This window comes from Neofelis nebulosa, chromosome 2 (assembly GCF_028018385.1).
Source record: "Neofelis nebulosa isolate mNeoNeb1 chromosome 2, mNeoNeb1.pri, whole genome shotgun sequence".
Classification (NCBI taxonomy): Eukaryota; Metazoa; Chordata; class Mammalia; order Carnivora; family Felidae; genus Neofelis; species Neofelis nebulosa.
Genome location: NC_080783.1, coordinates 168,211,652 through 168,239,357, shown reverse-complemented (window position 1 = coordinate 168,239,357; position 27,706 = coordinate 168,211,652). Strand labels below are relative to the sequence as shown.

At 39.7% G+C, this 27,706-nt stretch overlaps 1 protein-coding gene across 5 annotated transcripts in view; it reads left to right on the top strand.

Moving 5' to 3' along the window:
- Positions 1-24,066, top strand: part of DNAJC6 (DnaJ heat shock protein family (Hsp40) member C6) — a 152,452-nt gene extending 128,386 nt beyond the window's left edge. For all 5 annotated transcript variants that reach the window (XM_058717107.1, XM_058717109.1, XM_058717110.1 and 2 more), the window contains 8 exons: positions 1,618-2,052; positions 4,427-4,561; positions 9,006-9,074; positions 10,541-10,660; positions 16,605-16,868; positions 19,166-19,308; positions 20,855-21,031; positions 21,713-24,066. In XM_058717107.1, coding sequence (XP_058573090.1) covers positions 1,618-2,052; positions 4,427-4,561; positions 9,006-9,074; positions 10,541-10,660; positions 16,605-16,868; positions 19,166-19,308; positions 20,855-21,031; positions 21,713-21,814 — 1,445 coding nt within the window. In that variant the 3' untranslated portion in view covers positions 21,815-24,066. The remainder of the gene's footprint in view (positions 1-1,617; positions 2,053-4,426; positions 4,562-9,005; positions 9,075-10,540; positions 10,661-16,604; positions 16,869-19,165; positions 19,309-20,854; positions 21,032-21,712) is intronic.
- The last annotated feature ends 3,640 nt before the right edge of the window (positions 24,067-27,706 follow it).

Below are 27,706 nucleotides of genomic sequence, written 5' to 3'. Positions count from 1 at the left end.
ACAACGCTGTGGTTAGAGTTTTCTTGGTTGACCTTTCTTCACTGTGTGAACATGAGACAGTATTCCTGTTGCCTATGGAATTTTCCATGTTTTGTGAAAAAAAAAAAAAGTTCACAGAATTCCTTTGAATTAAAAGCCTTACTTTCAGAATTTCCTCCTGGGAAATGGGAACTCAGAGGGATGGCTGAAGCCAGGGTGATAGGTGGGAGTTGTGGGAGTCAGGGTAGGGGTAGACATTCAAGAGCTCAGGGAATTTCCTCCTGGGAAATGGGACCAATAACATAAAAAAATTGGAAAACCCAGTGAAATCTAGATAACAGGTTGACTCCCCAGTTTCCCCCAGTAACAAGTCCCCTACATCTTCCCTTCCTCACATAAGGGCTTTTAATTAAACTTCACTTTTTCCTCTCCACTGACATTGTAGTAATTTAGAAGTCATTCCTGTTAGTAGGCTCTGAAATAGGTTTTAGCAGAAATGCACCATTTCTTATCTGAACTTCACAGAAGTATTTCAGGAATGCAAAAGTTTTTTAATTTTAGGCGATATGGGATATAAATGGTATATTACTCAGCATCCCCAGCGACATCTCAGACAACTTGTAATGGAGCGTATTAATGTTTCCGCAGTGAAACATGTAAAAATAATCACTTTGGGTGAGATAAATGAAGAGTATACATATGTACGTATCAGTTCTGGTCAGATTTTTCCACCAGCCAAATTTGTTCCAGACTTAGGGAAACCTTTCCCTTTTCATAGCTTTTTGCATTTCAGAATCGGGAATTAGGGATGTGGATCTGCCCTTGATTTAGAATGTGGGTCTACCTAACATTAAATAACCAAGTTTCCTTGAAGGATCTGTCTCAAGGAGGGCCTGGAAAGTCACCCATTAGCCTCTCCATCCCTTCCCCAGAAGAGACCTCTTCCCTGCTGCCCACTTTATGCTGAATGTATCGCCGTCCAGGATGGTATAGGGACCATCCTGAGCGGAATCTCTGTGGCTATTCACTGGTTAGGTGTGTGGTTGGCTTCTACTCCTGACTGTGGGAGGAAGGCCTTGCTTTTGGCTGCAGGCCACATGAAAAAAAAAAAAAAAAAAAGAGGAATCAGCAAAGGATTAAGAAATTATGGGACTTTTTTTCAAAGCACCTAGAAGAGTACCCGGAAGATGATAATCATAATCATAAACACTTAGGTACTACTTAATATTGATCTGAACACTTTCTGTTTATCATCTCATGTAGTTCTCACCATAGCCATTGGAGTTAGGTACTATTGGTTACCCCCATTTTGCTGAGGAGGAAACCAAGGCACAGAGAAGTAAAGTAACTTTCTCAGTGTCACAGAGCCAGTAATTAGAGCTGGGATTCAAACCCAGCCTGTCTGGCTCCAGACTTCCTGCTTTTCCCTGCTCCACGATACTGCCTCTCAGCTGCTCAACAAAAGGTGATTGGATGATGGGAAATACATCCAGCAGTTTTCTATTGGTAAGGGTCTGAGAGCATTGTTTGCTCAGGGCTGCTGCCTCTTTTCAGAGTTATGTACCAACTCTAACTCACAAAAATCAGTAATGCTGGGGCCAGTAACTAACTATTTATTGGCATATTGGCCTTCCTTAGATCAGAAATCGGAAAAATCATTCTGTGAGGAGGACCATGCTGCCCTAGTGAATCCAGAAAGTGAGCAATCGGATGATGAACTGCTGACCCTTTCCAGTCCACATGGCAATGCTAGTGGTGACAAACAGCATGGAGCTAAAAAGCCCAGCAAAAAGCAGCAGGAGCCAGCTGCCCCTCCACCCCCTGAAGATGTGGACCTTCTGGGTCTAGAAGGATCTGCAGTGAGTAAGAACTTCTCTCCGCCAGTGGCTCCTCCCACTAATTCTGAACTGCTGAGTGACCTGTTTGGAGGTGGAGGTGCGGCGGGGGCTGCCCAGGCTGGACAGTCAGGGGTGGAAGACATGTTTCATCCGAGTGGACCTGCGTCTACCCAGTCGACACCACGCCGCTCTGCCCCCTCCACCTCTGCATCTCCAACCCTAAGAGTGGGAGAAGGTAATTTTTTCCATGTTACACTAAACCTCTCAATTTTGAATTGGAACCTTTGGGTGAAGCAGGTAGAATTGAACTTTCCTAATAAGCTAGACTTTTCTGGTCTCCCTGAAAGTCCCTTAGAGGTCTCTGTTTTCAGTTAATGGGGAAATGTCCATTTTGGTAGGACAGTGTAAGAGTGAATATTTGAGCTCTTCGCCCTTTCTTTGGTTTTTTTGTTTTTTTGTTTGTTTGTTTGTTTTCCTCCAAAGCTTCAATCTCTGAGCTGCTTTAGTTACTTCTTCTTGGAGATGTAGATTGATGAATTATTACTAATAATAACAGCTAATATTTGTGGGCTACTTACTGTTTGCCAAACATGGAATTTAACACTAAACATGGATTCAGTTATTATAAAAATCTGGCAGGTGCTTTTATTATCCCTATTTTTTAAAGTTTAATTATTTATTTTGAGAGAGAGAGAAACAGAGCACACAAGCTGGGGGAGGGGCAGAGAGAGAGAATCCCAAGCAGGTTCTGTGCTGTCAGTTGCGAGCCCAACGTGGAGCTGAACTCATGAACTGTGAGATCATGATGTGAGCTGAAGTCAAGAGCCAGACACTTAACCTCTGAGCCACCAGGCACCCCATCCCTATATTTATAGTTGAGGAAATGGAGGCTTAGGGTCAAATTAGTAGCATACATTTATAAGGCTAATCATTGGTGAGGCCAGGGTCCAAAACTGGGCCATTTGACTTGAGAGCTCACTCTTAGTTTTTCTGTAATGTCTTCCTGGAACTGTAATTTTCTAAATCCACTTTGGTTATGCAAGGGAGTACTTGGTTACCTCAAGATATATTTAAGGGACTCATGCCAGCCGCACAGCTGACTGTAGCAGATGAGCCCTTGCCAGTTGGTGCCCACGTGGTTCAGCTTCATTCTGCTCATTGCTGCAGACTTGACCTTTCCTGTGACTAATCATCTGCAATTTTTTTGAAATTTGCAAGACACAGTAGATGACCAAGCATTTTAGCTGCCCCTTCTTACCTGATATCACTATTAACCAAGATGACATCATATTAGGAAGAGTAAAGAGAAATGTCTCAACTCTTCACTCATATGGTAATCTGCGGGGACTTCCTTTCCCAAGCTAATCCTTCAGTTCTCAGAAGGCTCTGGGTGGTCTTGATTTGTAGTAAGTAGTTCAGTTGGAAGCATTCTTTGTAAGAGTGAGTCTTAAAATCCTGGAATGTGGTTGCTGAGGCTCAAACTCCTACATTAGTTATTGATGGAGCCACGGTGGTACCCTGGTGCCCTGAATCCCAGGCTGTTTCTTCTATATTTGGCTTCGTTTTATCCAGTTCTTACTCACCACAGTGAATTAAAGGTGTCAGGGAAGAAAAATCTGCAAGATCCAGACTATCATAGTACTCAGTCATGTTTCAAGACCATGTACCTTGTGTGACTTTATTTAATTCATCACAGTCCCATGAAGATAGTTATGTTCTGGTGTCAGAGCTAGAAGGGATCTTTGAGAGACATTAGTTAAATCTGTGCCTCAGGTTGTAGATAATGAAATTAAAGCTGGATATATTGATTGACTTGGCTTTCTGAACCTCAGTTTCACTGTCTATAGAATGAAGATAATACTACTGTGTGATAGGGAGAGACTGAGAATCAGCTGAAGTATTTTTTATGAAAGGCAATGTAAACCCTAAGAAATGATACAATATTAGTTTTATTGTGTTGTTGCCAGAGATCTCAGCTGCTGGCTTTGTTCTAGTCTTCTTAGTATATTCACAAACTTGTCCTCACTTCACTAAATCTGCATCTAGTTTCTAGCAAGTTATTGAGAGGCAGTGTTTTGGGAACAGCATTTGAGTTACATAGCAACACTCATTTTCTCCTCTCTTTCACTTTCAAGCGAGCCAAAGACCACTAAAAACATAAAACTAAGCAAAGCCTGGTCAGTGAGGTTTTCTAATGTTCACCTTAATAGCAAACCCCTCCTGCCTGGTATTTGTCCATTAATTTATTGAATACAAGCACAGTTTATTCACTGGGCATCTCCTTTGGTCCAAACATGGTTTTGCCACTTATGGAGGGCCCAAGAAGCCCTCATTTATAGTGTTGACGGATCTTCCAATGGATAAATCTACAGTCCTCCTTTGTCCACAAAGATGGGATTCTTCCTGAGGTCAAAAATCCTCAGGTTCCATTGTTGCCTGGAGGAAGTTTTAAGGATAAGATGGGCCTGTGGAGCAGCCCAGAATGCAAGCTTCATCCCAGTTTTTCAAATATTTGGCCTAAGGCCTGGCAATAGTGGCAGCTCTTGAATATTTATTGAATGAATGAACTCACAGGACAAAGAAACACATTTTTCCTTTTTTTTTTCTAGGTGCCACCTTTGACCCATTTGGAGCACCTTCTAAACCATCAGGTCAGGATTTGCTGGGTTCTTTTCTGACCACATCTAGTGCTTCCAGTGACCCCTTTCTTCAGCCTACAAGAAGTCCTTCACCTACAGTGCATGGTAAGAACATATTTTATATTGTGTTCAGTGGAACATAGTTTTCCACAAAATAACAATAGGTTCTCAGATGTAAAAGCATCCAGTAGGTGTTTGTTTTATTTTGTTTGGGGAAGCCTATATAATGCATCTCTCTTTTTTTTTTCTTTAAAAAATTTTTGTAATGTTTCTTTATTTTTGAGAGAGAGAGAGAGAATGCAACAGGTGGGGGAGGGGCAGAGAGAAGGAGACACAGAATCTGAAGCAGGCTCCAGGCTCTGAGCTGTCAGCACAGAGCCCAACATGGGGCTTGAACCCACGAACCACAAGATCATGACCTGAGCCCAAGTCAGACACTTACCCAGCTGAGGCACCCAGGCGCCCCTCTCTTTTGGAAATTAACAATTAAGTTAACATTTTATTTTATTTTTCAGAATACAATCATTCTATTTAAATTCAAAATGAAATGTGTAGGCCTATAATTTTTGCAAAAGAAAGGAGAGAAAACACATTTGTTTAAAGCAGGCTGTCAAAAGATGGTATGTTTGGGAGGGAAATATTATTGGTATCTTTAGATACCTTTACAAAGAAAACTCACAACCCTCTGAACTAAGTAGATCAAGTATTTTTATTCATTTTAGAGAAAGATACTGAGACAGATAACTATTGACTTCCTTAAGATGAAGTATCTAGTTAAAAATAGAAAATATACCAGAACTTTTATCTCTTAATTCCCAGGGTGATATATATTTTTCTCAACTCTGCTCCTCACTCTGTGCCCATGCAAAATACCAACAGCTTCTGCTTAAATTAAATCCATATGGACATTGAAGTCCAAAGTAGTATCAATAAACAGGTTAGTTTTAATAGCCTTCGAATGGTTGCAGAACATATTGTAGACACTGGATTTGAACAATTAGAATTTAATCATTTTTTTTACCATGGATAAAAGTTTATTATTTTATTTTATTTTATTTTTTAAAAATATAATTTATTGTCAAGTTGGCTAACATACAGTGTGCTCTTGGTTTTAGGGGTAGATTCCTGTGATTCATCGCTTACATATAACACCCAGTGCTTATCCCAACAAGTGCCCTCCTCAATGTCCATAACCCATTTCCCCTCTCTCCTGACCCCCCATCAACCCTCAGTTTATTCTCTGTATTTAAGAGTCTCTTATGGTTTGCCTCCCTCCCTCTTGTTTGTAACTATTTTTTTCCCCTTCCCTTCCCCCATAAAGTAGTTACATTAATATTTTAAAAGCTCTGGGATATCTTGAGCACATGAAATGTGGCTAGTCTGATTTTAAATGCTCTCTAGGTATAAAATACACACCAGGTTTCAAAACTTAGTACAAAAAAAGAATGTAAAATATCATTAATATTTTCATATTGATCACAGAAGATAATATTTCGACTATATTGGGTTAAATAAAATGTATTAAAATTAATTCCATCAGTGTTTTTTTAAAATATTTTTTGATGTGACCACTAGAAAATTTTGAATCCCATGTGAAGCCCACTTTATATTTCTCTGATATCTACTTGTAAGTGCAAAAGGGTATCATTTAGGTAACTCTGATTAAAACTGGAGCTCTTTAAGTGGAGGACAAATGACTTTGAGCTAGAGAATTGTAGCTTATACCTGATGTTGAAGGCTATGGAACAGTACTGGCCTCAACCTGGAAGGTGAGGTCCTGTGGAAGGCATCTTGTGGAAGGAGCTTGCCTGGTGAATTCAGTCTAGTCATCAGCTTGACTTCTTGGAAGCCATGCAAACACAAACAGAAGATGAATTGTACAACTTTGGTCAAACTCTAACGTCACTAAACATGAGAACTCATTCCAGGAATAACTTTTGTGGGTGATTTCCAATTGGTCTTAAATCTCAAACTATTTGAAGTGGGTCCACCGGACAACATATAAGAAATTCACCTCTCACCCTTGAATAGTTCCCACTGAAGAGAATCTCCTGATTGGAAGCTGGTTACTTTGGAATGAAAGATGCAGGGATAGAGGTTAAACCTATTGTTTTTGATCACTTATTTAAAATGTAAGTCATGTCATTGCTGTGCTGAAAATGCATCTTTATGCCACTCAGCATGAAAGTTAGAGTCCTTAGATGGCCTTTATGGCCCTATGTGCTTTTGACCTGAGTGGTGTGACCCATATCCCCTCCCTCTTGCCCTCTCCATTCCAGCCATACTGTCCTCTTGCTGTTGTACCGGCTGTCCCCTCTTCCCCAGGCATTGGTGTGATGAACTTCTTCACCTCCTTTGATCTTTCTCACCTGGTACCTTCTCAGTGGGGTCTACTCTGACTGCTCCATTTCATATCACAACTCATCCCTGTGCCCGGACTCTAGATTTTCCTTTCTGCTGTATTGATCAACTTCCAAAATCCTCAATAATTTACTTACATGTTTTGTTTCTTTTTTTGTTTCCCATCTCTCCCCACTAGAATATGAGCTCATAAAGGCAAGGAGTTTAGTTTGTTTTGTTCATTAATGCTTCACTAGTGCCTAGAAGAATTATTGGTACATAGTAGATGTTACCTATCTTACCATATAATATGTAAATATAAAATGAATTAACTCATTTTTTTCCTAAGTCTCTTTGAAACATAGTTAGTGATAGTGTTAATAAGGTTATGTATTTTCCTGACTTTAATACTTTGAACTTATTATTTTCATAAGGATACTATCTTTTGTGTCCCATAGGTATGGATGTTCATAGTTCAGTATGACAATTCTGGACTCAGTTCTCTGTTTTTTGTTAATTGGTTAGAAGATGTTTGTCACCCACTCGAAGCCAGTTAGCACCTCTTTGTTTTGCTGCTATACTTCTTGTTTTGTCCTGTGTCATGCCAGACTGAAAAGAATTTTCCACTATCCTTCCTGAAAAAAACAATTATTCCACTGTTAGCGGGTCAGTTGCATTATCTTCATACAGGATAACATATAGGTCAGACTCAGATATCAGATTAGGAGGTCAAATTGCCCACCTTAAATACTTCCTGCCTTTGAGTTCTACAGATATTTATTGAACATCTACTCTGAAGAGAACAATCACTTGGGGCATAGTGTGGAATAGAAAGTAAATAACCATAATTAAAAGCAAAATAGAGATTGAAAGTGTTAGGTAATTACCTTTCCATTTGTGTATTCCTATATCTTCAACAGATTTTAAATTTCTTGAGGACAATGTCTTTTAGTTCTCTGTTCCCTTGTATGGTGCCTTGCATATGGTAGATGGTCATAAAGATTTGTGGGCTTGATTAGTAACAAAGTTGGAGTTCTAACACCTATTTCTACATCCTAGTTGAATATAAGACTATGATCAGAAGTTAAAGAAATTAAATAGCAAGTGTTAGTGAAATTGTTTGATTTCTGTCACATTTTTTGTGGGTTACTATGGTAGAAGAGGAATAGAAAGGAAAGAACTCTTATGGCTGATAAGGACATGTTCTTTTCAACTTAATGATGGGAAAGTACAAGAAGTCTTGTACAGACAAATACAAGACTTGGTAGTGCTAATTTTGGTGCTCTGGTGGTGGTGGGGTGTGTGTGTGCATGTGTGTGTGTGTGGTGTGTGTGTGTGTGTGTGTGTGTGTGTTTAATACTATTTGCCATGTAAGTTTAATGTTTGCATTTTACCCACTGATTTTATGGACAGAACCTACAGATGCCTTAGAAATAAATTCTTTCTTATGAGACCTTGTTTCTTATTTGGATTTTATAGGTTCAGAAAAAACTTACTCTACCAATGTGTATTCCTCTAATATACCTGATTCTTTGTAGCTGAACATTTCTTTTAATTCCTGCATTTGGAATTTTGAGAGGGGCCAGCATGATTTCTTTTGAAGCTGCAGTAAATTTGTTTTGAGTGACAGTAGACTCTGACACCAGCATGGTGGATGATGTATAGCTGCTCAATACATGTTCTGACTGACTCATCATTCTTTGTTCAGTCACAGCAGAGGAGAAAACAAAATTTCAGTTCTAAGCTGATCATGGCTCTCCTACACTTATTAATACCAGCTTAAGACAAATTGAGCTTAAGTTTCTTTTCATCTTTTCTTATTGGCCACTGACTTTGTGTTAAATGTAGAGGTGGGACACACAAAGTGAATAAGATAGTTCTTGCCTTCAAGGAGCTAACAATTTAATGGAGACAGACATATGCGCAGTTATAATTCGAAGTGTGGATGGAAGTAAAATATAGGTAACCCAAAGAAGGAAGAGTAACAAAGAGTATATGGGTTCTACAAACTGTCGCATAAGTAACCATACATGGAGACACAAAGATATCAATATTGCAAAATGTTTGGAGAGCCCAGAAGGAGATGAATCATGTGGGACCATGGCAGGTCACGCAGGCTTCATGGAAGGGACAGTATTTATTTGTGTGAACTCAGAAAAGTGGGTTCTCAGTTATTTTGTTCTTTCTCTTCTCCCCATTTCTTCTGCAGCGTCTAGTACACCTGCTGTGAACATTCAGCCAGATGTTTCAGGAGGCTGGGATTGGCATACCAAACCAGGTAAAAGTCAACAGGTTATTTTTGTGCGTATTTAGCCAACTGCTAAAGCATAATCCTTCACTGAGGCTATAATGAATACTTATAGAGTATCATATAGCTCACCTATGTAATTTCCTAAAGACTCACATTCTCATGGAGGTTTTCACACTGCCTTTATGGCATGACAATAGTGTGTTTTATACATTATTTATAACTATTCTTAGTTTCATTTGCTGAATGTCTGTCTTGACAATAGAATTAGACAAATCTGGGTATACAGCTAACTCAACCACTTAGTGACACTTGGATTTTTTTATAAGCCTGAACCTCTGTTTTTTAAATCCATAAAATAGGGTTTATAATTCTTGTCCCACACAGCTACATGTTTTTTCTAATATACATTTTTTTTTTTTATTTTAAAGAGAGAGAAAGAGAGAGGCTGGGGGTCAGAGGGAGAAAGAGAGAGAATCTTAAGCAGGCTCCATGCTCAGTGCGGAGCCCGATGTGGGGTCAATCCAACAATCCTGGGATCATGACCTAGCCAAAATCGAGAATCGGATGCGCAACCAACTGAGCCACCCAGGCACCCCTGTATAAGTGAAATAGTTCATATGAAATTTTCTGGCATAGAGTAGGTACTGAATAATCTGAATAGTCTTCTTTCTTTTTTTAAAAAAATTTTATGTTTATTTTATTTTTGAGTGAGAGAGAGAGACACACACACAGACAGAGTGTGAGTGGGGGAGGTGCAGGGAGAGAGGGAGACACAGAATCCAAAGCAGGTTCCAGGCTCCGAGCTGTCAGCACAGAGCCTGATGCAGGACTCGAACCCATGAACCGCAAGATCATGACCTGAGCCAAAGTCGGCGCCCAACCAACTGAGACACCTAGGTGCCCCTGAATAGTCTTTCTCAACAGAGGGTTTGTTGTAGGGCTGAATTTGTCTGTAATAAATAAATTCTCTTTCTCATGGCTAGTATGGTATTTCTTGAGAACCATCTTCATGTGATTGCATTTCCAATGCTGTGCGGGTCAACACACACACACACACACACACACACACACACACACACACACTATATGCTTATCACAGCAACTTTTTGGAGCGGTTGCTGTTTCTTTATTTAACCAAGGAGAAAATGTTGAAGCTCAGAGAAGTTAAGCAACATGCCGAAAGTTACTCAGCTAGGAAGTGGCATTCAGAGCCAGGCCTGACTCCAAATCCCAGAGGAAAGAATGGAGTCAGGTGAGATGAGAGGTAAACATTGGATGTAGTAGTTTGCAGGGATGGCTAGGAAATGACATATACCTCCTCTGTTCCCTGTCCCTGCTCCAGGCCACTACTCACTAGCAACTTGTAACATCTTTGCAAAACCCTGTCCTAATTTCCCCTAAGAGGTAAAATGAGCAGTAGCCCTGGATTTCTGAATTCCAGAATTCAGCCTCCGACAACTAACTCATTTTCAATGATTTTATTTCCTTTTCAGGAAGCTTTGGAATGGGAAGCAAGTCAGCTGCCACCAGCCCAACAGGATCCTCGCATGGCACGCCCACGCATCAAAACAAACCGCAGACTCTGGATCCTTTTGCTGACCTTGGGACTCTAGGTATGAACTCAGCAGGTTAAGATATAAGTAACATATACTTATGGCTCAAAGCCTCACATCTAAATCTTTGGTGTTACAACAAGCTGGTATTGTTACCTGGGACCTAGAATAGTACGTATTCTTAAGCAATGCTCTAAAATCTGACACTGGCTTTTTAAAAAAAGGAAACGGGCCTCAAGTACTGGGTTGGAACTAACCCCTATTAAATCGTTTCTCCAGTGCCTAATTTTGGTTTAGTAGCATAAGTACAGTCAGAACTTCCAGGAGTACCTCACAACACAGTTTGGCTACAGCAAAGGTAATGAATGTGTACAGAAATGCTGAGAGAAGAGGCCAGTCGTATAGATTTGTGATGTATAGAGCCAGCCATGCACAGGCCTTCCTGTGATGTTCCCCCTGAGATCCTCACACTGGCATCCCTCTTCTCTCCACTGACTATAGTGCTCTCTGCTTAGTTTGTAAAATTCCATACAGAAAATAGACTCTGTATAGAATTCTCAAAGCGTTTTTCATCATATGTTGATCATTTTTGAGGGATAAGTGTTCCATGAGCAAGTGATTTTGGAAGCGCTAAGTTGCTAAGTTCTGTGGACTTGGATTATTGCAAAAACTTCTGAGCGTACCTGTTCTTGGTGAGGTTCCCCAAAAGGATACAGTTTGCAGGGTTCTCATCTATCTCACCAAGGAACCTTTTTTCAAGGAACAGCTTGTTGGACTAGCATATTATGAAACCTTTTCTTCGTCCTTTTTCCTTTCTTCTCCGTGCAGTGCAGAGTTAAATAAGGGAGTGGAGATAGCCCTCACACACAGTTTTGAATTGGCCATATTGATAGTTTAGATTCTCAAGAGAGCCCTTATGAGGCATTTAGAGCTAAATTGTCTTAAGGGAATAAGAACGTGACTCCATTTTTGCCAGTAATTGTATTGGAATCTTAACCTTCCATCATGCCCTCTTTAGAATTGTTTTTTCTTTTAATAACTCTTAAAATCATTTTCCTTTCTCTCCTTTTCCTTTCTCTTCCTTCTTAATGTAAGTTTCAAATTTTAAAATAATAACAGGTGAAATTCTACTTCAAATAAAATCTTATTCACTGTTCATTTTTTTATTCATTCCACAATTATTTACTAAGTGCCTTCTGTGTGTTAACATTGTCTTAATAAAAACCAACCAAACAAGAAAAACCAAAACAACATTCCTGCTTTCCTAAAGCTTATATTCTAGAAAAGGAATGAAATAATAAATGAATAAATATGTGATATAATGTCAAATAAAAATAACAATTAATGTTTATTGGGGCTTTACTGTGTGCCAGACACTATTTTAAGTGTTTTACGTTTCATTTAGTCTCCCCAATAATCTTTTTTTTAATGTTTGTTTATTTTTGAGAGAGAGAGAGAGTGAGCGAGCAAGCACAAGTTGGGGAGGGGCAAAGAGAGAGGGGGACAGAGGGTCTGAAGCAGGCTCTGCGTTGACAACATAGAGCCTGATGCAGGGCTCGAACTCATGAACTATGAGATCATGACCTGAGCTGAAGTTAGACACTTAACCAACTGAGCCACCCAGGTGCCCCTATCCTGAATAATCTTTAAAACAATTGTTTTAAGTTTATTTTGAGAGAGAGAGGAGAGAGAGAGAAAGCACACTCATGAGAGCAAGGCAGGGGGAGGGGCAGAGAGAGAGGGAGAGAGAGAATCCCAAGCAGGCTCCATGCTGTCAGCACAAAGCCTGATGTGGGGCTCGAACTCATGAACTGTGAGATCATGTCCTGAGCCAAAATCAAGAGTTGGATGCTTAACGAGCTGAGCCACGCAGGCACCACCCCCCAATAATCTTTTGAAGTAGAGACTGTTATCCTCATTTTGCAGATGATGAGGAAACTGGGGCACAAACGATTAGGTCACACTCCCGAGTCATGGGTTTTCAGCACCATGATGTCTGGGTCTGGAGCTCACACTCCTAAGCCCTGTGCTAAGTGCTATAAAAGAAAAAAAGCAGAGAGGGATGGTGAATGATAGATGGCCTGGGGTGTTATTTCAGGTATCAGGTGGTTAGGAAAGGCCTCTCTGAAGAGATGATCTTTATAGGAAGTTCCTTTTTTTTATTTATTTATTTATTTATTTATTTTTTTTAACATTTTTTATTTATTATTTTTTGGGACAGAGAGAGACAGAGCATGAACGGGGGAGGGGCAGAGAGAGAGGGAGACACAGAATCAGAAACAGGCTCCAGGCTCCGAGCCATCAGCCCAGAGCCTGACGCGGGGCTCGAACTCACAGACCGCGAGATCGTGACCTGGCTGAAGTCGGACGCTTAACCGACTGCGCCACCCAGGCGCCCCTAGGAAGTTCCTTTTAAAAATCCAGCATCACATCTTGCATTTAGACATCATGTCATTTTAGGCAACTTTAATCCGGAATCATTCCTTTGCCTTTTTTTTTTTTTTTTTTTTTTTTGCCTTTCATGACATTGATCCTTGAAGGATAGAGGCCAGTTGAGAAAGTCTCAATTTAGGTTTGGTATTAACTTTGATCACTTCCCTAAAAGGGTATCTGCCAGGCTTCTTTATCATAATGTTATTATTTTTTCCCTTTGTAATTGATGAGTTAGCTGGAGGAGATAATTTGCGACTACCCTATATGAGAATATTCTATTCTCTATCTGATTTAGCTACTGGTTTTAGCAGTCATTAATGATTCTTGCCTGAAGCAGTTATTACTACAATGGTTGCAGAATTGTGATTTTTCTGATTCTTCCTTTCTTTCTACATATATTGACACTGTAAAAAAAAAATTTCCTTTTCTTTCTCTCTCTCTCATCAGAATGGCCTAATAGATTCTTTTTTGATTCATTACTGTCATTATTTTCTCTAATGTTCATGTCTAATATTTGGTTTGGTTTGTGAAATCCCCTCCTTTTTTCTGGATTCTGTGTTCTTTTCACTCAAGTTCATCATTTTTTGAAAACTTTCTTTCTTAACGGCACAAGATGTTCTAGGCTTGTTGTGAAATGTTTTCTCCCCAGTCCTAGAATCAGTCATTCCCCAAGGAATCCTTATTCCTTTTTGTGGAGAATGATATTTGGAAACCAGGATCTGTGCACTAAGTGTGTTCATTGGTACTGGGGTGGGAGTCATTGCTCTGCCTTTCAGGAGCTAGATAGAGATAGGAGATGCGTGGATATAGCTACATATATAATCCTATCCAATACACAGGGCGCTCCTTTGCCTTGCCCTTTTCCACATATGTATTTTCCATTTCCCTGGATCTCAACAACATTAATTGCCACACGACAAAAATTTCAGAATAGCGACACCCATATCACTACAACAACCAACCTGTTGGGAAGAGTTCAGGAATTCTTTGTCATTTTTGAAATGTAATTAATTCTTACAGTCGCTGGGAAAACTAGTTTCCTAAATTCCTGCATGTTTCAAGTCACGTAACTTAGGAAACTTAAGTGAGTTTCCTAAAGCCACACAGTGAACAGGTGTGTAAGCAGGGCTACAAGCCAGAATTTTTGACACCTAGGCAGTTGTTTTGAAGATTAAAATCAAACTTCCAAATTACATAGCTGCAGTTCAGAAAAGACAAAAGACAGTGTCCTTCTCCTAAAGGTGTTTTCACATTGAACAATTCTGTTCCATACAGCAGTGCCTTAGTTCCTCCCATAGACATTCTGATCTAATTGGTCTGGCGGTGGCCTGAATATAGAGAGTTTTAAAAGCTCCCCAGGTGATGGTAATGCCCAACCACAGCTGATAACCAACTGCTGTAGCTTTTAATGAGGATAGCAGTGGCCTCTGGGTTTAGCAGCTGCTTTGCATTTTTGTCAGTTCCCTGCTCCGGTAGCATTAAAAATTAAATTTCTGAACATGGGAAGAGAAGATTCTGGAAGAGTGGGCATCCGAAAGTCCTACAATGTTGACACCCCTCGAGAACAGGATCTGCATTTGTCTTTTCACCACCGTGTCTGCAGCCTAGCGTGTGAAGGATGTTCGATAGTGTTTTATAAATGAATGAATAAATGGCAGTGTAATGGGAATAAGGAAGCTTTTTTTTTAGTGTTTAGGAGTTTCCATATTTATTTAATTAAATAATGTATATATATCAGAAGGAAGATAGTAAGCACCCTTAGACTGTAAAATGAAATTCCAGTGCAGAATGAATACCCAGCCTAAGGTGTATGTTGATGTGCTGTTGCCAGGAGGGCCCAGGTCCTCATGAAGAGACGCTTCATGCTAAGTTATGCACTGACAGGGGGCAATGCCAAGCCTCAGAGCTTCTGTCGTCACCTTTTCCTGTTACCAAGTATTTATTAAGCCCTTATGATGTTTCAGTGTATTCTGGGCATATGAACTTGCATTATATTATAATGTATAATGTGTCTTAATTTGCTTAATTCATGGTTTGTGAAATATATTCATATAGCCTTTGTGTCTTTATGGTATACCTGTAACATAGATGTAGTTCTGGTTTTACAAATGAAACTGAGACTCAAGGAGGTGAAGTTTTTTCACTGAGCTTCGGAAGAGCAGGGATTCTCCATAGACCATATTCCCAATGCCCAGTACTTTATATGGCACATAGATGCTCTGTAAATACTGATGAGTGAATGTACGAATGGATGAATAAGTATGTGCATGAATGGGTGATAAAGCTGAGACTCAAACTCAGATTGACTCCAAGTTCCAGGGTCCATTATACAGCATTCCCACTGGGGAAAGAAGGAGGAGCCCCAGATCAAAGTAAAGGGAGAGATCTCTAGAAAGAAGAGATGGTAAGGGATAAATTGTAGTGACAGGCTCAGAGGTTTGGGGAGGAATTAGGGATTATGGTGCAGCAAATGAGCATGACATTTGGAGGAAGGATGCCTATAGTCAAGACTCAGCTCCGTTAACTAGATCATGAGCAAGTCAGGAAACTTCTCTGAACTTTGGATTTCCTCATTTTTAGAGTGGGGTCAGTAGTACTACCTACCTCCCTAAGAGTGTTGTATAGACTGAAGGAAGTAATAGACACAAAAGTATTTTGTACATGCATATTAGTTATTTTATTATCACTATTACTTTGGGTTTGGTGCACGAAAGGCTTCCTAGAGATCACCACATTTCAGTTTCTCATTTTACCTCTTTAAACACAAGACACTGTTGGTCTTTGTATTTTGGAAACAGCCCAGCACGAATGCAGTGAGTACTTAAAAGTTAGGAGACTGTGGAATCAGAATTCTACTTAAATTCCTGGCACAAAGTAATAATCATTTTTTTAAAGCTTGAGTAAGATCCTTTGCCCAGTTCAAAGTTGCCATAGTGCTGGCTGTGTTTATACCCCTGCAATGAAATGCAAGAAGTGTGAAATTGAAACCTACTTGTGAATTTTCAAAACAACTTTGTTTACTCACGGGCACTAACCATGTTTGTACTTACAACAAACAATGATTAATCGTGATCATTGAAGTTTAAGTAGTACCTTGATGAATGAATGTATTTTCTTTTATTCTCTCTTCTTGTCAATTTGGTAGTTGTTATTTTTTTTTTCCCAGTGAGAAATAGAATGTGCTTATAAGGTGGGAAGGAGAGGAGACATGGCAGTGTGGGAAAAGACAGGGCTTTTCTGGCTTGGAGTCCAAGACTTGGATTCAAGTCCCAGTTCTGCCACTGCTGGCTGTGTGACTTAGAGAAAATCACTCAGCTGCTCTGAACTGCGGTTTGTATATCTGAAGAAAAAGATGGGGCTATTAATATACACCTAGAAACATCACAGTGGGGATTAAAGGAAATATATGCCTGCAATTCCTTTAATTATTAGGAAGGTTAATTGTGCCATCAGTCAAGGTAATTTCCACTAAAGTCACTGAAAACAAAAACTTGGGACATAGAACTAGAGGTTACTCAAAACAGCATTCCTCTCTCTCTCTCTCTCTCTCTCTCTCTCTCTGTTTCCATAGGTAGTTCTTCCTTTGCCAGCAAACCCACCACACCAACTGGACTGGGTGGAGGATTTGCGCCTCTGAGCTCACCGCAGAAGGCATCTCCGCAGCCTATGGGTGGAGGGTGGCAGCAGGGAGGTGGCTACAACTGGCAGCAGACACAGTCCAAGCCACAGCCCAGCATGCCCCACTCCTCTCCCCAGAACCGACCCAACTACAATGTGAGCTTCTCGGCCGTGCCTGGGGGGCAGAATGAACGTGGGAAAGGATCAGCTAATTTGGGTAAGGGTGATGGCGTGTAGCCTGACTATAGGGTAGCCTGTGTTGTCATGTTACCTGTATGTATGCCTGAAGAAGGAGACAGAAAACAATTCCAGTATTTTCTGAGTCCATCTTTCGTTGTAGAGATACAATAGGATCCCTCCCTCCCACTCTGTGCTTGAAGCACCTGGGTTTACCATGCTCTTGACACTCATCACATCATTTTGTGACTTAGGCTAGTGCACTTGTCTGTCTCTTTCCACACTGACCCCTGATGGAGAGCAGGTATGGTGTCATGTGATCATTAGCACCTAGCTGAGGGCTTGGCGTGCAATAAGCACTAAATGAATACTGGATGGATGTGAGTGGTGGAGCGGCTGGATCTTGAAGCTGTTATTCCTTTGGAAGAGGGGGGAGAGGAGAAAGGTTGGGAGCCTTGTAAGCTCTGTGCTCACATTTGCCCTTGGATCCTCATCAGAGGAGGGTGTATGTCTTGGGACATTTATCTTGCTTATGCTCTGGTTGGCAGATGTTTCAGATCACTGGGTTTCCTACATGGTTTTTTCCTCTCTTCTGAGAAGAAAGTTAAAAGAACACAAAATGGGCCAACAGCTAAGGCTAGAGAGTACTCTGGATAGGATTCAGTCTCTTCTTTTTTCTTTTTTTTTTTTGAATGGGATTCTTGGTAACAAGTAAAAAAATACTGTATTTTGCCTAGCAGCGATGGTTAAATTTGAGTTTGTCAAAAGTCCTGTTATATTTCCCATCTCAATTGATTTGGTCATACTCAAGAGCTGAGTCTTTAGGGGCATGGTGAAGAAACAGGCCTTTCTCTTTGTAGAACATGGAAAAGGAAATTCTACTTTTTCTAGTAACTGTAGCTAACGTTGAGTGCTTGCTGTATGTCAGGTGCTGTTCTAAGTAGTTTCACGCATTATTTCATATAATCTTCAAAACCAACTCCACGTTGTAGATGAAGAATCTGTGACAGAGATAAATGAAGTAATTTCTTAAACCCATACAGCTTGTAAGTGACAGAACCAAGATTTGAACCCAGGCAATTCAGCTCCAGAACCCCTCCTCTTAACTGCCACACTCTACTTGATTCGACACAGGTACCTTCTCAAAATAATAACATGACAGGGACTCTTTTGCCGGGAATATGTAACATCATGTTTGTTCTTTGGTTCACGATGGGTATTGCTTGCACAGTTCCATAGAGTCTTGTGGCTCCCCCTCTATTTTTATTTTGAGTAGATGTAGGGTAATTGTCAGCAGTCGGCAGATATTTATGTAGCATCTTAAGTGTAGAAAACTTTGGGAATTATGGAAGTGAACAAGACAGGCAGATTCCCTCATCTCAGAGCACTTGCATTTAGTGTGTGCATGTGTGGGTGTGTGTCCAGAACGTCTTACGGTATAGAGATGGCAAATGGCTTTCAATCCAGATGTCAACTTTCGTTGATGGGCATTGACAAGCATGGACTGCTGTGCTTCGGTTCTGTTTTGTTTTAATTTAATAAACATTTAAATAACCAGGCACTATTCTAAACTCCTGAAAATGTTAACTTCTCAATTCTTACAACCACCCTGTGAGGTAAGTAGTATTGTTAACACCATCCCTGTTTTACAGATGAGGAAATTGAGGCTGGAGGATAATAAGTAACTTGCCCCAAGGTCCCATTGCTGATAAGTGTAATTCAAGCCTGGGGAGTCCAGGCTTGTAATTCAAGCCTGGGGAGTCCAGCTATAGAGACTTTGCTCTTTGCCATCAAGCTAGGCTGCCTCTCCAAACATTGAGAAAGACTGTGAGGCCACAGCCAGACTTGGAGGAAAAGAGCGGTATGATGGGCTAGAGCTGTCAGTGGGTAGGACTAGAACTGGGCATGGTCAGGAAAGTGGTGGCATCCGTGGACTTCAAGTACCAAAACCCAGTGTTAGTCCCATCACTGATACTAACTAGTTGTATAACTGGGGTGGGTGGGGTGGGGGTGCATCATAAGTATTTTCAGCTATAAAAAGATGATATGGTGGAAATGGTGTTATGGAGTTGGATTTACTGTAACAATCCAGCCTTGAGTTCTAGCTTTGCTGTGGATTTGGTATATGATTCTGGAAAAATCTCTGAGGTTCTTCAAGCCTCATTTTCCTCATCTGCCAAATGGGCATGACAGTCTCATACCCTACTCATTGGGTTAAGTATAAGAAGATTAATATATGTGAAAGCACCTTGAAGACTCTTAAGTATTATGAGGTGATATGATTTTATGTTTAAGAGTAGAGACTATAATGACTTCTTTTTAAAACTTATATTGCAGAAGGGAAACAAAAAGCAGCTGACTTTGAAGACCTACTTTCTGGTCAAGGTTTCAATGCACACAAAGACAAAAAGGGGCCTCGAACAATAGCTGAGATGAGAAAGGAAGAAATGGCTAAGGAAATGGATCCTGAGAAATTAAAGGTGTGTGAGCTCCTGCCCCAGGGTGATTATTCTGTGTGAAAAAGTCCTGTGACAAGGTTATGGGTATGGAGCCTTCAGTGTTCCTGGTTCCCAGCTTCCTCACTGCTTCCCTCCGTCCACTTTCAGCCAGAGCAGTTCTACTTTTATCTGTTTTGATTCTAGAAGTCTAGGTTAAGATTGGATTTGCGGAAAAAAGAATATTTCCCCATTAAAAAAGATTTGCCAACCAGCTACTCCCAGTTTAGCTTGGAAAGAAAAGAGTGGTTTCATTATGTGGATGTATTATGTGAGGTAGTGGAAGAGTTTTTGTAAAGATCAAGAGAATTGGAATGTTCGTGACAGACGGAGAGGTTGAATTCCTATGTGACAAAGTACTAAGTATGCTGATGCCAGAATGAACTGGGAGATGGGGCTCTAATCTGTTACCGCATTAAAGGGTTTCCAAAACCAGGACTAGCACAGCCAGTCCATCTTACACATTTTGAAAAATTGTAACATATTTCCAGACAGATTTGAACATTTGTGAAGGATATATAGATTCTTAGATTCTCTTTTGAATACAATATAGGATCCTTGGTTTGCATTTACTTTTTGCTTCATGTAACACTACTGAGACTTTCTATTTCTTCCAAAGCTCTGTGCTCCATCTTGACAACATTTGTTCACTAGGCAAACTCTGACAGTTTTTTCTTATGGAAGAAAATAGTTTATGTCTTTTAAATGATGCTCGGTTGTTTAGTTGGTACATGGTATTTAGTTGCTTGGGAGAGTAGGCATTATTAACCTTGGCTAAACCATTCATTCACCAACGTACACACTGAGCTCCTACTATGTGCTAAATGCTGGTGTGTTCTTATAAACCCTTCAACTTAATCACCTCATTTGTGCAACCTGAGAAGACTCAAACTGTGAACATTCATATTACTACTTGGATTAATTCATTTAACAGTTTTCGAGTTTTCTTTTAAAGCTGTATTTTGAAGCAGTCATGTTATTTGTCTCCTGAGTTATAGTCTTGGTAAGAAACAGTACCTCTTCTCAAACAGCTCTGCCTAATGGCAAGGAAAAACACACACACGGGTGATTATGATAAAATATAGCACATATTAAGATAGAAACATGTTTAAGGGATTAGCCCAGAGAAATCCCCCCCGCCCGGGATATTTATTTAGTGTGTGTGTGCCAGATACTATACCAGACAGAGGCAGATAGCAGAGACCAAAATGGACATGGTCTGTGCCCCCATGGAGTTCATGCTTTAGGAGTGAGATTAACTCTGGGGTGGGGTAGAGAGGAAGGGATTCAAGCTCTCAAAGGCAAATGGTATGAAATTCCTGAGCAGGCTTTTAAAGGATGATGATGAAGGGTTAACAGGAAAGCCAAGGTAGGAGGTGAAAAATTATCCTAGGTAGAGAAAACAGCTTGGAGCATGCGCAGTGCCTCATGTGGTTAATGTTGTTGGGGCAGAAGCCATTTCCCAGAGACTAAGTGGAGACCTTAGGGACTTGAAAACATTTCTATTTCCTAATTCCCTCTGCGTTTACAGATTCTGGAATGGATTGAAGGTAAAGAGAGAAATATCAGAGCACTTCTGTCCACGATGCACACTGTGTTGTGGGCTGGGGAGACCAAGTGGAAACCAGTTGGCATGGCTGACCTGGTAACACCTGAGCAGGTGAAAAAGGTATACAGGAAGGCTGTGCTGGTGGTGCACCCAGATAAAGTGAGTATGATCTGCCCTGGAAGAGCACTTCTCTGCTCCTTATTTCATTAGCTTATGACCATGTATTAAAACATTATACCCTCAATTTTCTGGTTATTAGGCCATTTAAATGATAAAGTCCATGGGCTAACATCAAGTATTTAAACAAATAGTTATACTTTATGAAGCAAGAGAAGAAATTAAACTATATATTACAATAATGGAATGGGAGGGCTTTCCCTAGGTATATAATTTATCACTGACTAGTTTTTTTTCCAATTTTTAAATAAAGTTTATTTATTTATTTTTGAGAGAGAGAGAGAGAGAGAATGCACACACATGAGCGAGGGAGTGGCAGAGAGGGAGAGAGAGAGCGAATCCCCGGCAAGCTCCACACTGTCAGCATAGAGCTCAATGCAGAGCTTGATCTCACGAACGATGAGCTCATGACCTGAGCTGAAATCAAGAGTCGGACGCTTAACAGACTGAGCCACCATATGTGAATTTCTAAGGGGAGAGAGTTTTGGGGAGGTTATGATAATTAGGATCACATAGAGTGAGCTATAAAATAAGAAATGGCCTAATAGAAAAACATTTCAATTACTTAGAGCCCACATATTAGCAGTGAAAATTTTAATACAAATAAAATTTCAGTCTGTAGTATCTAATGTGTTTTGCTGTTCTTTTTTCTTTTTTCTACAGGCTACTGGGCAACCCTATGAACAATATGCAAAGATGATTTTTATGGAGCTCAATGATGCCTGGTCTGAGTTTGAAAACCAAGGTCAAAAGCCCTTGTATTAGTTTTTGAGCTTTTCCATTTCTGCTGCAGACCTCTGCTAATGCTTAGTGTGTGTCACAGTTCTGAAGTTTTCACAGGTGAACCAAAAACTCCAGTAACATGTATCCAGTACTAAACTGTTAAATTACTCGTGAATTAATTACTCATTGATAAGGAATGTGGATGTTTATTTCCTCAAGTCCCCACCATAAAAGGTCCAGAGCAGGGAAGGAACTTTTAGTGAGAGGACCTTGTGGAGTTCCTACATTCCAGCCTGCCCTTTGGGGGGCAGACTCAGCATTTTGTGGGGAAATGGAAACCAGAGGCCACCAAAGGCATAACACCCATCTCATTGTCTGAGAATAGGATTAATGAGCAAAAGCTATGATAATAGAAGTACATGGTGGATTTTAACTAATGGTTTTTAGATTTTCTTGGAAAGATGTCATTAAAGCCATGGCTTTACATTGACTTTAGGAACACAACCACCAAGTATTTTATTTTTGTGGAAATTTACAATGGTCTTTAGCATAATACTGTATACGTCTTTGGGTCAAGAGGACAATGTAAATTGTGGGAAGTGATTGTATTACAATCCAGTGATTGCCAACCCTGGATAAGCTAAAAATTAGTGCAAATGCTGACTGAAGAAAACAGGGACTCTGTGGAGAGAGAAATATTTGTTCCTGGTCAGAAAGTTGGGCTGCTACCTTCCTCTACCTAGAAAACTGTAGTTGCTTAAAGAAAATGTCTTAAGGACGTAACTTCAACTCTAAACATGATTTGGAAGAAACTTATCATTTTGTCATAAGGCTTCATGCTCTTCCTTTTGCTTAGCCAAGAAAATATTTTTAGCTGGAAACAGGTTGTAAAGCAGTTTGGCACACCACAACATATCAGGACCAGTGTCTAGTAAGGAGTCCCTGTCCTCTAGTTTTGTGAGTGGTTGTGGTAAGAGAGTAGAAAACAACACAACACCAGTGACGAGACAGGTGCAGTTGGGGTGGGAGAGCTGTGCTCACCTTCGGACCAGACCGAGTCAGATGGCTGGTCAGGATTTGCTTGGAGGGACCATGTTCTCCTCCCCACCTGTTGACACTGGATCCCTTGGATTATTACAGTGGGGGTTAGTGTTTTAAAAGTAGTCGGGGGTCTACAGGAACAACATTCATGCAGGGACATCTGTGAAAGCAAAGTAAGAATGAAACCTTTGCAGACTTCACACTGGTTGGGTTGCACTTCAGTGTTTTGGCTGTTCCTCATTTTGAGGGATCAGCAGTTGCCATCCCGTGACTTGAGGGGGATCTCTTTTGGTGTGCACATCCATGATGTGCATAGTATATATATGCAAAGCAGATGGGCAAAAAGATTTCCATGCTAATCTTAAAAGGTTCATGCTCAATATGGTGAAAAGCTTTCAAAAGTTGTTTTTAAAAGACAATCATTTTTTGTTCCTATTTTAATTTTCTTGTGGCAAACTGTACCAGAAAAGCAGCATGTCAAAAATACTTCATGTTCTGTATAGAAATCTCTCTCTCTTTTTTTCTTGCTTGCTTGCTTTCTTTCTCTTCCTCCCTTTCCTTTTTTTTTTTGTTATAAATATTTATTATTTATTTTACCCTTTACTGACAATGTGAAACTCACAGAAAATGTTCTCCTTTTAAATATACAGCTGTAAACCATCAAGGTAACCATAACAAACTAGGTGTTATTTATTAACGTATTATGAAATAATGTTTGAACCAGTATGTGCTTGTCTTATTTAAAATTGGAATGTGAGACATGTTGCTGTGACCTGGTTTTTTTTTTTCTCATTCACATTTGTAGATATTGTGTGAACTACAGTATATAATGATAATAATTAAAAGGATATTATGTGAATGTCACGTACATTTTGAAATGATAGAACTCTATTAGCTTTGTATCATGTTTGGATAATTCATCAATATTCACAGTTTAAAACATCATTAAACATTATGTAATTAGCAATGAGAAAGAATCTTACCTAACTTAATAAATTTGGGATTTCCCTCATCTCTTTTCCAGATACATTATAATTCTGGACCCCTATTTATCTCAAAACTCTTAACATATGCAGACCAACAGATTTTTGCATTCCTTTTAAATATCTGGTTGTGACAAAGCTTGTTGTTGATCAGATTCACTGTTTCATTCATGTTATTGTAATATATTTTTTGTTTTGTAAATAAGTTACACACAACAAAATGTGATTGGTCTAAAATATTTGTAATGTATATTAAAAGGCTCAAAAATATTTGTAGAAACCTAAGTTATTTTTGCACTAAATATAACCTAAGTTATATTTGGGAATATAATGACAGGTTTGAGTTATACCTTCTGACATGATTCGCTTTTTAGAAAATTAACGGGAAAAGAGCTTGAAAACATTTAATACATTTGCTGTATTTCTGGATTTCTGGATTTATACATTAACCACCTCCACTACCACCCTTTCCCCTACACACACACACACACACACACACACACACACACACAATCATGCTACATAAACACTACGTTTCAAAAAGAATTGGCATAGAAATCCTGGTCTCCTGGATAGAATATGAATGAATTTTCAAAGCTGCGTTTGTATGCTGAGGCGAAGAAATTGATCTTGGAAGTCTGGGACTTTGTCATAGTAAACAGGACTGACCCTTGAAAAATGCAGGGATTAGGGTTTCTGACCCCACATGTAGTCAAAAATCCATGTATAACTTTTGATTCCTCCAAAGCTTAGTTAGTAATAGCCTACTGTTGACTAGGAGCCTCAATGATAACATAAAGTTGAGTGACTTCATATAAATGATAACATAAAGTTAATTGACACATATACATGTATATATATATATACTGTATACAGTATAATGTTCTGTATTCGAGAATATTGTATTCTTACAGTAAGATAACCTAGAGAAAAGAAAATGTTAAGAAAATCATAAGGAAGAGAAAATACATTTACCGTACTGTACTGTATTTACTGAAAAACATCCACGTATAAATGGACCTGTATGGTACAAATCTGTGTTGTTCGAGGGTCAACTGTATTTCAGTTCTTAAGGATAGAAGCAGCATGTTCATTTGGGAGCACATGCTGCAAATGAAAAGCATTTGAATCATTCTTTTACTGTCTCTGTCTGGAAGAATGTTCAAGTCGGATCCTAATGCCACTGATGAGACACCATTGTATAAGGACTGAACACAAACACTAAATTCCATAAACAGTTATCACAGCAACAGGACAGTTTCCCTACTGGAAACATCTATGGGGAAGTTTAGGTCAAGTAAATAGGTTTTGGTTGTTCTAAAATAAACCATGATTTGGCATAATGGTATGGTATTGGTTTGAGACCAGAAAACTACATTTAAATCCTGGTTTTTTACTTCAGGGCTGTCATATTCAACAACTTTGTTAAACTAAGACTTAATCCTATCACCTGTATAATAGGGATATTGGTAGTAGCCCTACAATGGAGGCATTAGGAACTGTATATAAACTATTATCGAGTACTCATTAAATAGTAGATATTGTTAATGATCTGTAGAACAAAGTGTATCCTTGCAGATCAGTATTGGGGCTGGAATTATATCGAAACCTCGAGTTGGCTGTAGGGAGTAACACAAATAGAAAAAAGCATCAAAAGAAACTTGAGCCTTGGCCCTTATTTCAATATCCTTGGAATGATAAGAGTTCTGTTTCCCTAAAATGGCAGAGATTTGAATTGTAGGTTTTGTAAAGGGAATGGCTGTGTGAAAAAGGGAGCCTACCCCAGTATAGATATAATGCCACTGCATCTATCTGGCAGGCACTGCCCTAGGTGCTGTTATATAGATTTTTTTTCTCATTTAATTCTCAAAAAATTCTGGGAGGCATGTTTTGTAAATCCCACCTCAGGAAACGGAAGCATGGAAACATTTATCCAGAGCTGGGGTTTGAGGCTAGATGTTAGGATAGGGAGAGATGGTACTATGGATGGTGAACTTACCTGTTAATTCAACCAATATTTTGTGTAAATTGTATGCAAGATACTAATAGAAATGTAAGGGAAAATCAAAATTAACAAATGGATTTGATTTCCCTGTTAAACATAAGAGGTTGTTGTTTTTCTAATTACTACAACAGATTTATATGGAGTAGTATACGCACTGTCTGACTTTAGAGTTGAACAGTTTTGAGTTTTATCTCAGCTTCTTTACTTACTAGTTCCTATTTGAGCCTCAGTTTTCCCCTCTGTAAAGTGGAGATAATATAACCTACAGTGTGAGAGAACTGAATGCAAGGAGAGAATATGACGATTTAAAGTAGTTCTGAGAGAATATGATGATTTAAAGAAGTCCTAGGCAGCACGGTAGAGGACATGGATCTTATACATCCAAATCAGGGGTACGTTTCAGCTTCTAAGGTTTTATGTACTTTTTTGGGGACTCTTTTATTCTTGATGAAACATGGAATGGGTAAGTGGAAGAACAATTTTTCAGTGCAACATCTGGCAAAAGGAAAGCAGATGTTCTCAGGAGATGGTTAGAGCTTCTGGAAAGATGTTTTCTCTTCATAGTGTTTAGTAAACTGGAAAGGACAGATGGTGTAGGCAGAAACCTTGTTGAGAACTGTGATATTGTGATTTATGTATGTGGTCATTCAGATGACCAAAGTATATATATTTGGTCTTCATCCACAGTTCCTGGCTTACAGCTCCCCAAACCCTTAGAATTTCCGTAAATGTAGAGAGTGATAAAGATTTCATTATGTTTGGAAATCGCCTAAGGATCAGGGCTGGTTGCCAATTGAGCCAACCACATTTTTAGAGGATTGGTACTTTCAGTCCTACCTCATGAACTCTGGGGAGGAGAGAGGTACTGGCGGTTGGCTCAATCGCCAATGTCCAATGATTTAATCCATTGTACCTATGTAATGAAGCCTCCATGAAAACCCAAAAGGACAGCGTTCAGAGAGCTTCCAGTTGGCGAACACCTGGGAATGTGGGTAGAGGGGACACACCTAGAGAGGGCTTGGAAGCTCAGTGCCCTCTCCCCACACCTTGCCCTCTGGTAAGCTATTACCTGTACTTCTGATGGACCGGCTATACATCAGAGGTTCCCAGGACCTCCTCCTCATGTTTGGTTAGTTTGCTAGAACAGCTCACAGGCTTGGCATTATAGTGAAGGAACATATGGCTGACAGGCAGTTCCCCCTGAATACTTTCACTGCTGTTAGAAAGGAGTAATACTCAAAAGCGGGAAAAAGACATTCTGAAGGATTTTGAGTAGATTGCAGGCTACAAAGTAGAGTACAATGTAATTCTGGATCTGCAAGGGTCTGCAATGAGCCAGGTATTAGCAACACAATGTTTTTAATAACTACCTTCCATCTATGAGGAGATATGGGAGGGGCTAGAAAAATGAACTCATAGGTAAACAGGTTGAGACAATAATACTTGACTGTACAGTTTTGAAAAAGTAAACTTAATGGGGATCCTGAAAGGTGGCGGTGATGAGAATTTGTACTTCTCAAGCAGCCAAAGAAACCCCTTTATCTTTCAGTCTCTTTGAAAATTAAGAAAAAGCAATAGAAAGGGGGCAGTAGTTCCTGGCTACAATGAGGCGTAAGTGGCCTGTAACCCAACCTCTTCCAAAAAGCTGGCAAGCCCTACCTTTTCTGAGCCTCTTTCCATTAAGGTAAAATAAAGCACTTGGATCAAATGGCTTTTAAGATCTCCTCCAGATTGTCCCCACCAAGACAGAAACTCTCTATTCCCGTGAGGAAGAGTAAATACAAAATGGCCCTCTGAGGTTTAAATTGGTCTTAGTTACCTGCAGACTTTGAGGTCCCAAGGTGTAAGAATTAACTATTTAAAGGTTCATGAAAGCTTCAGGAGCAAAAGAGGTTATTGGTCTTT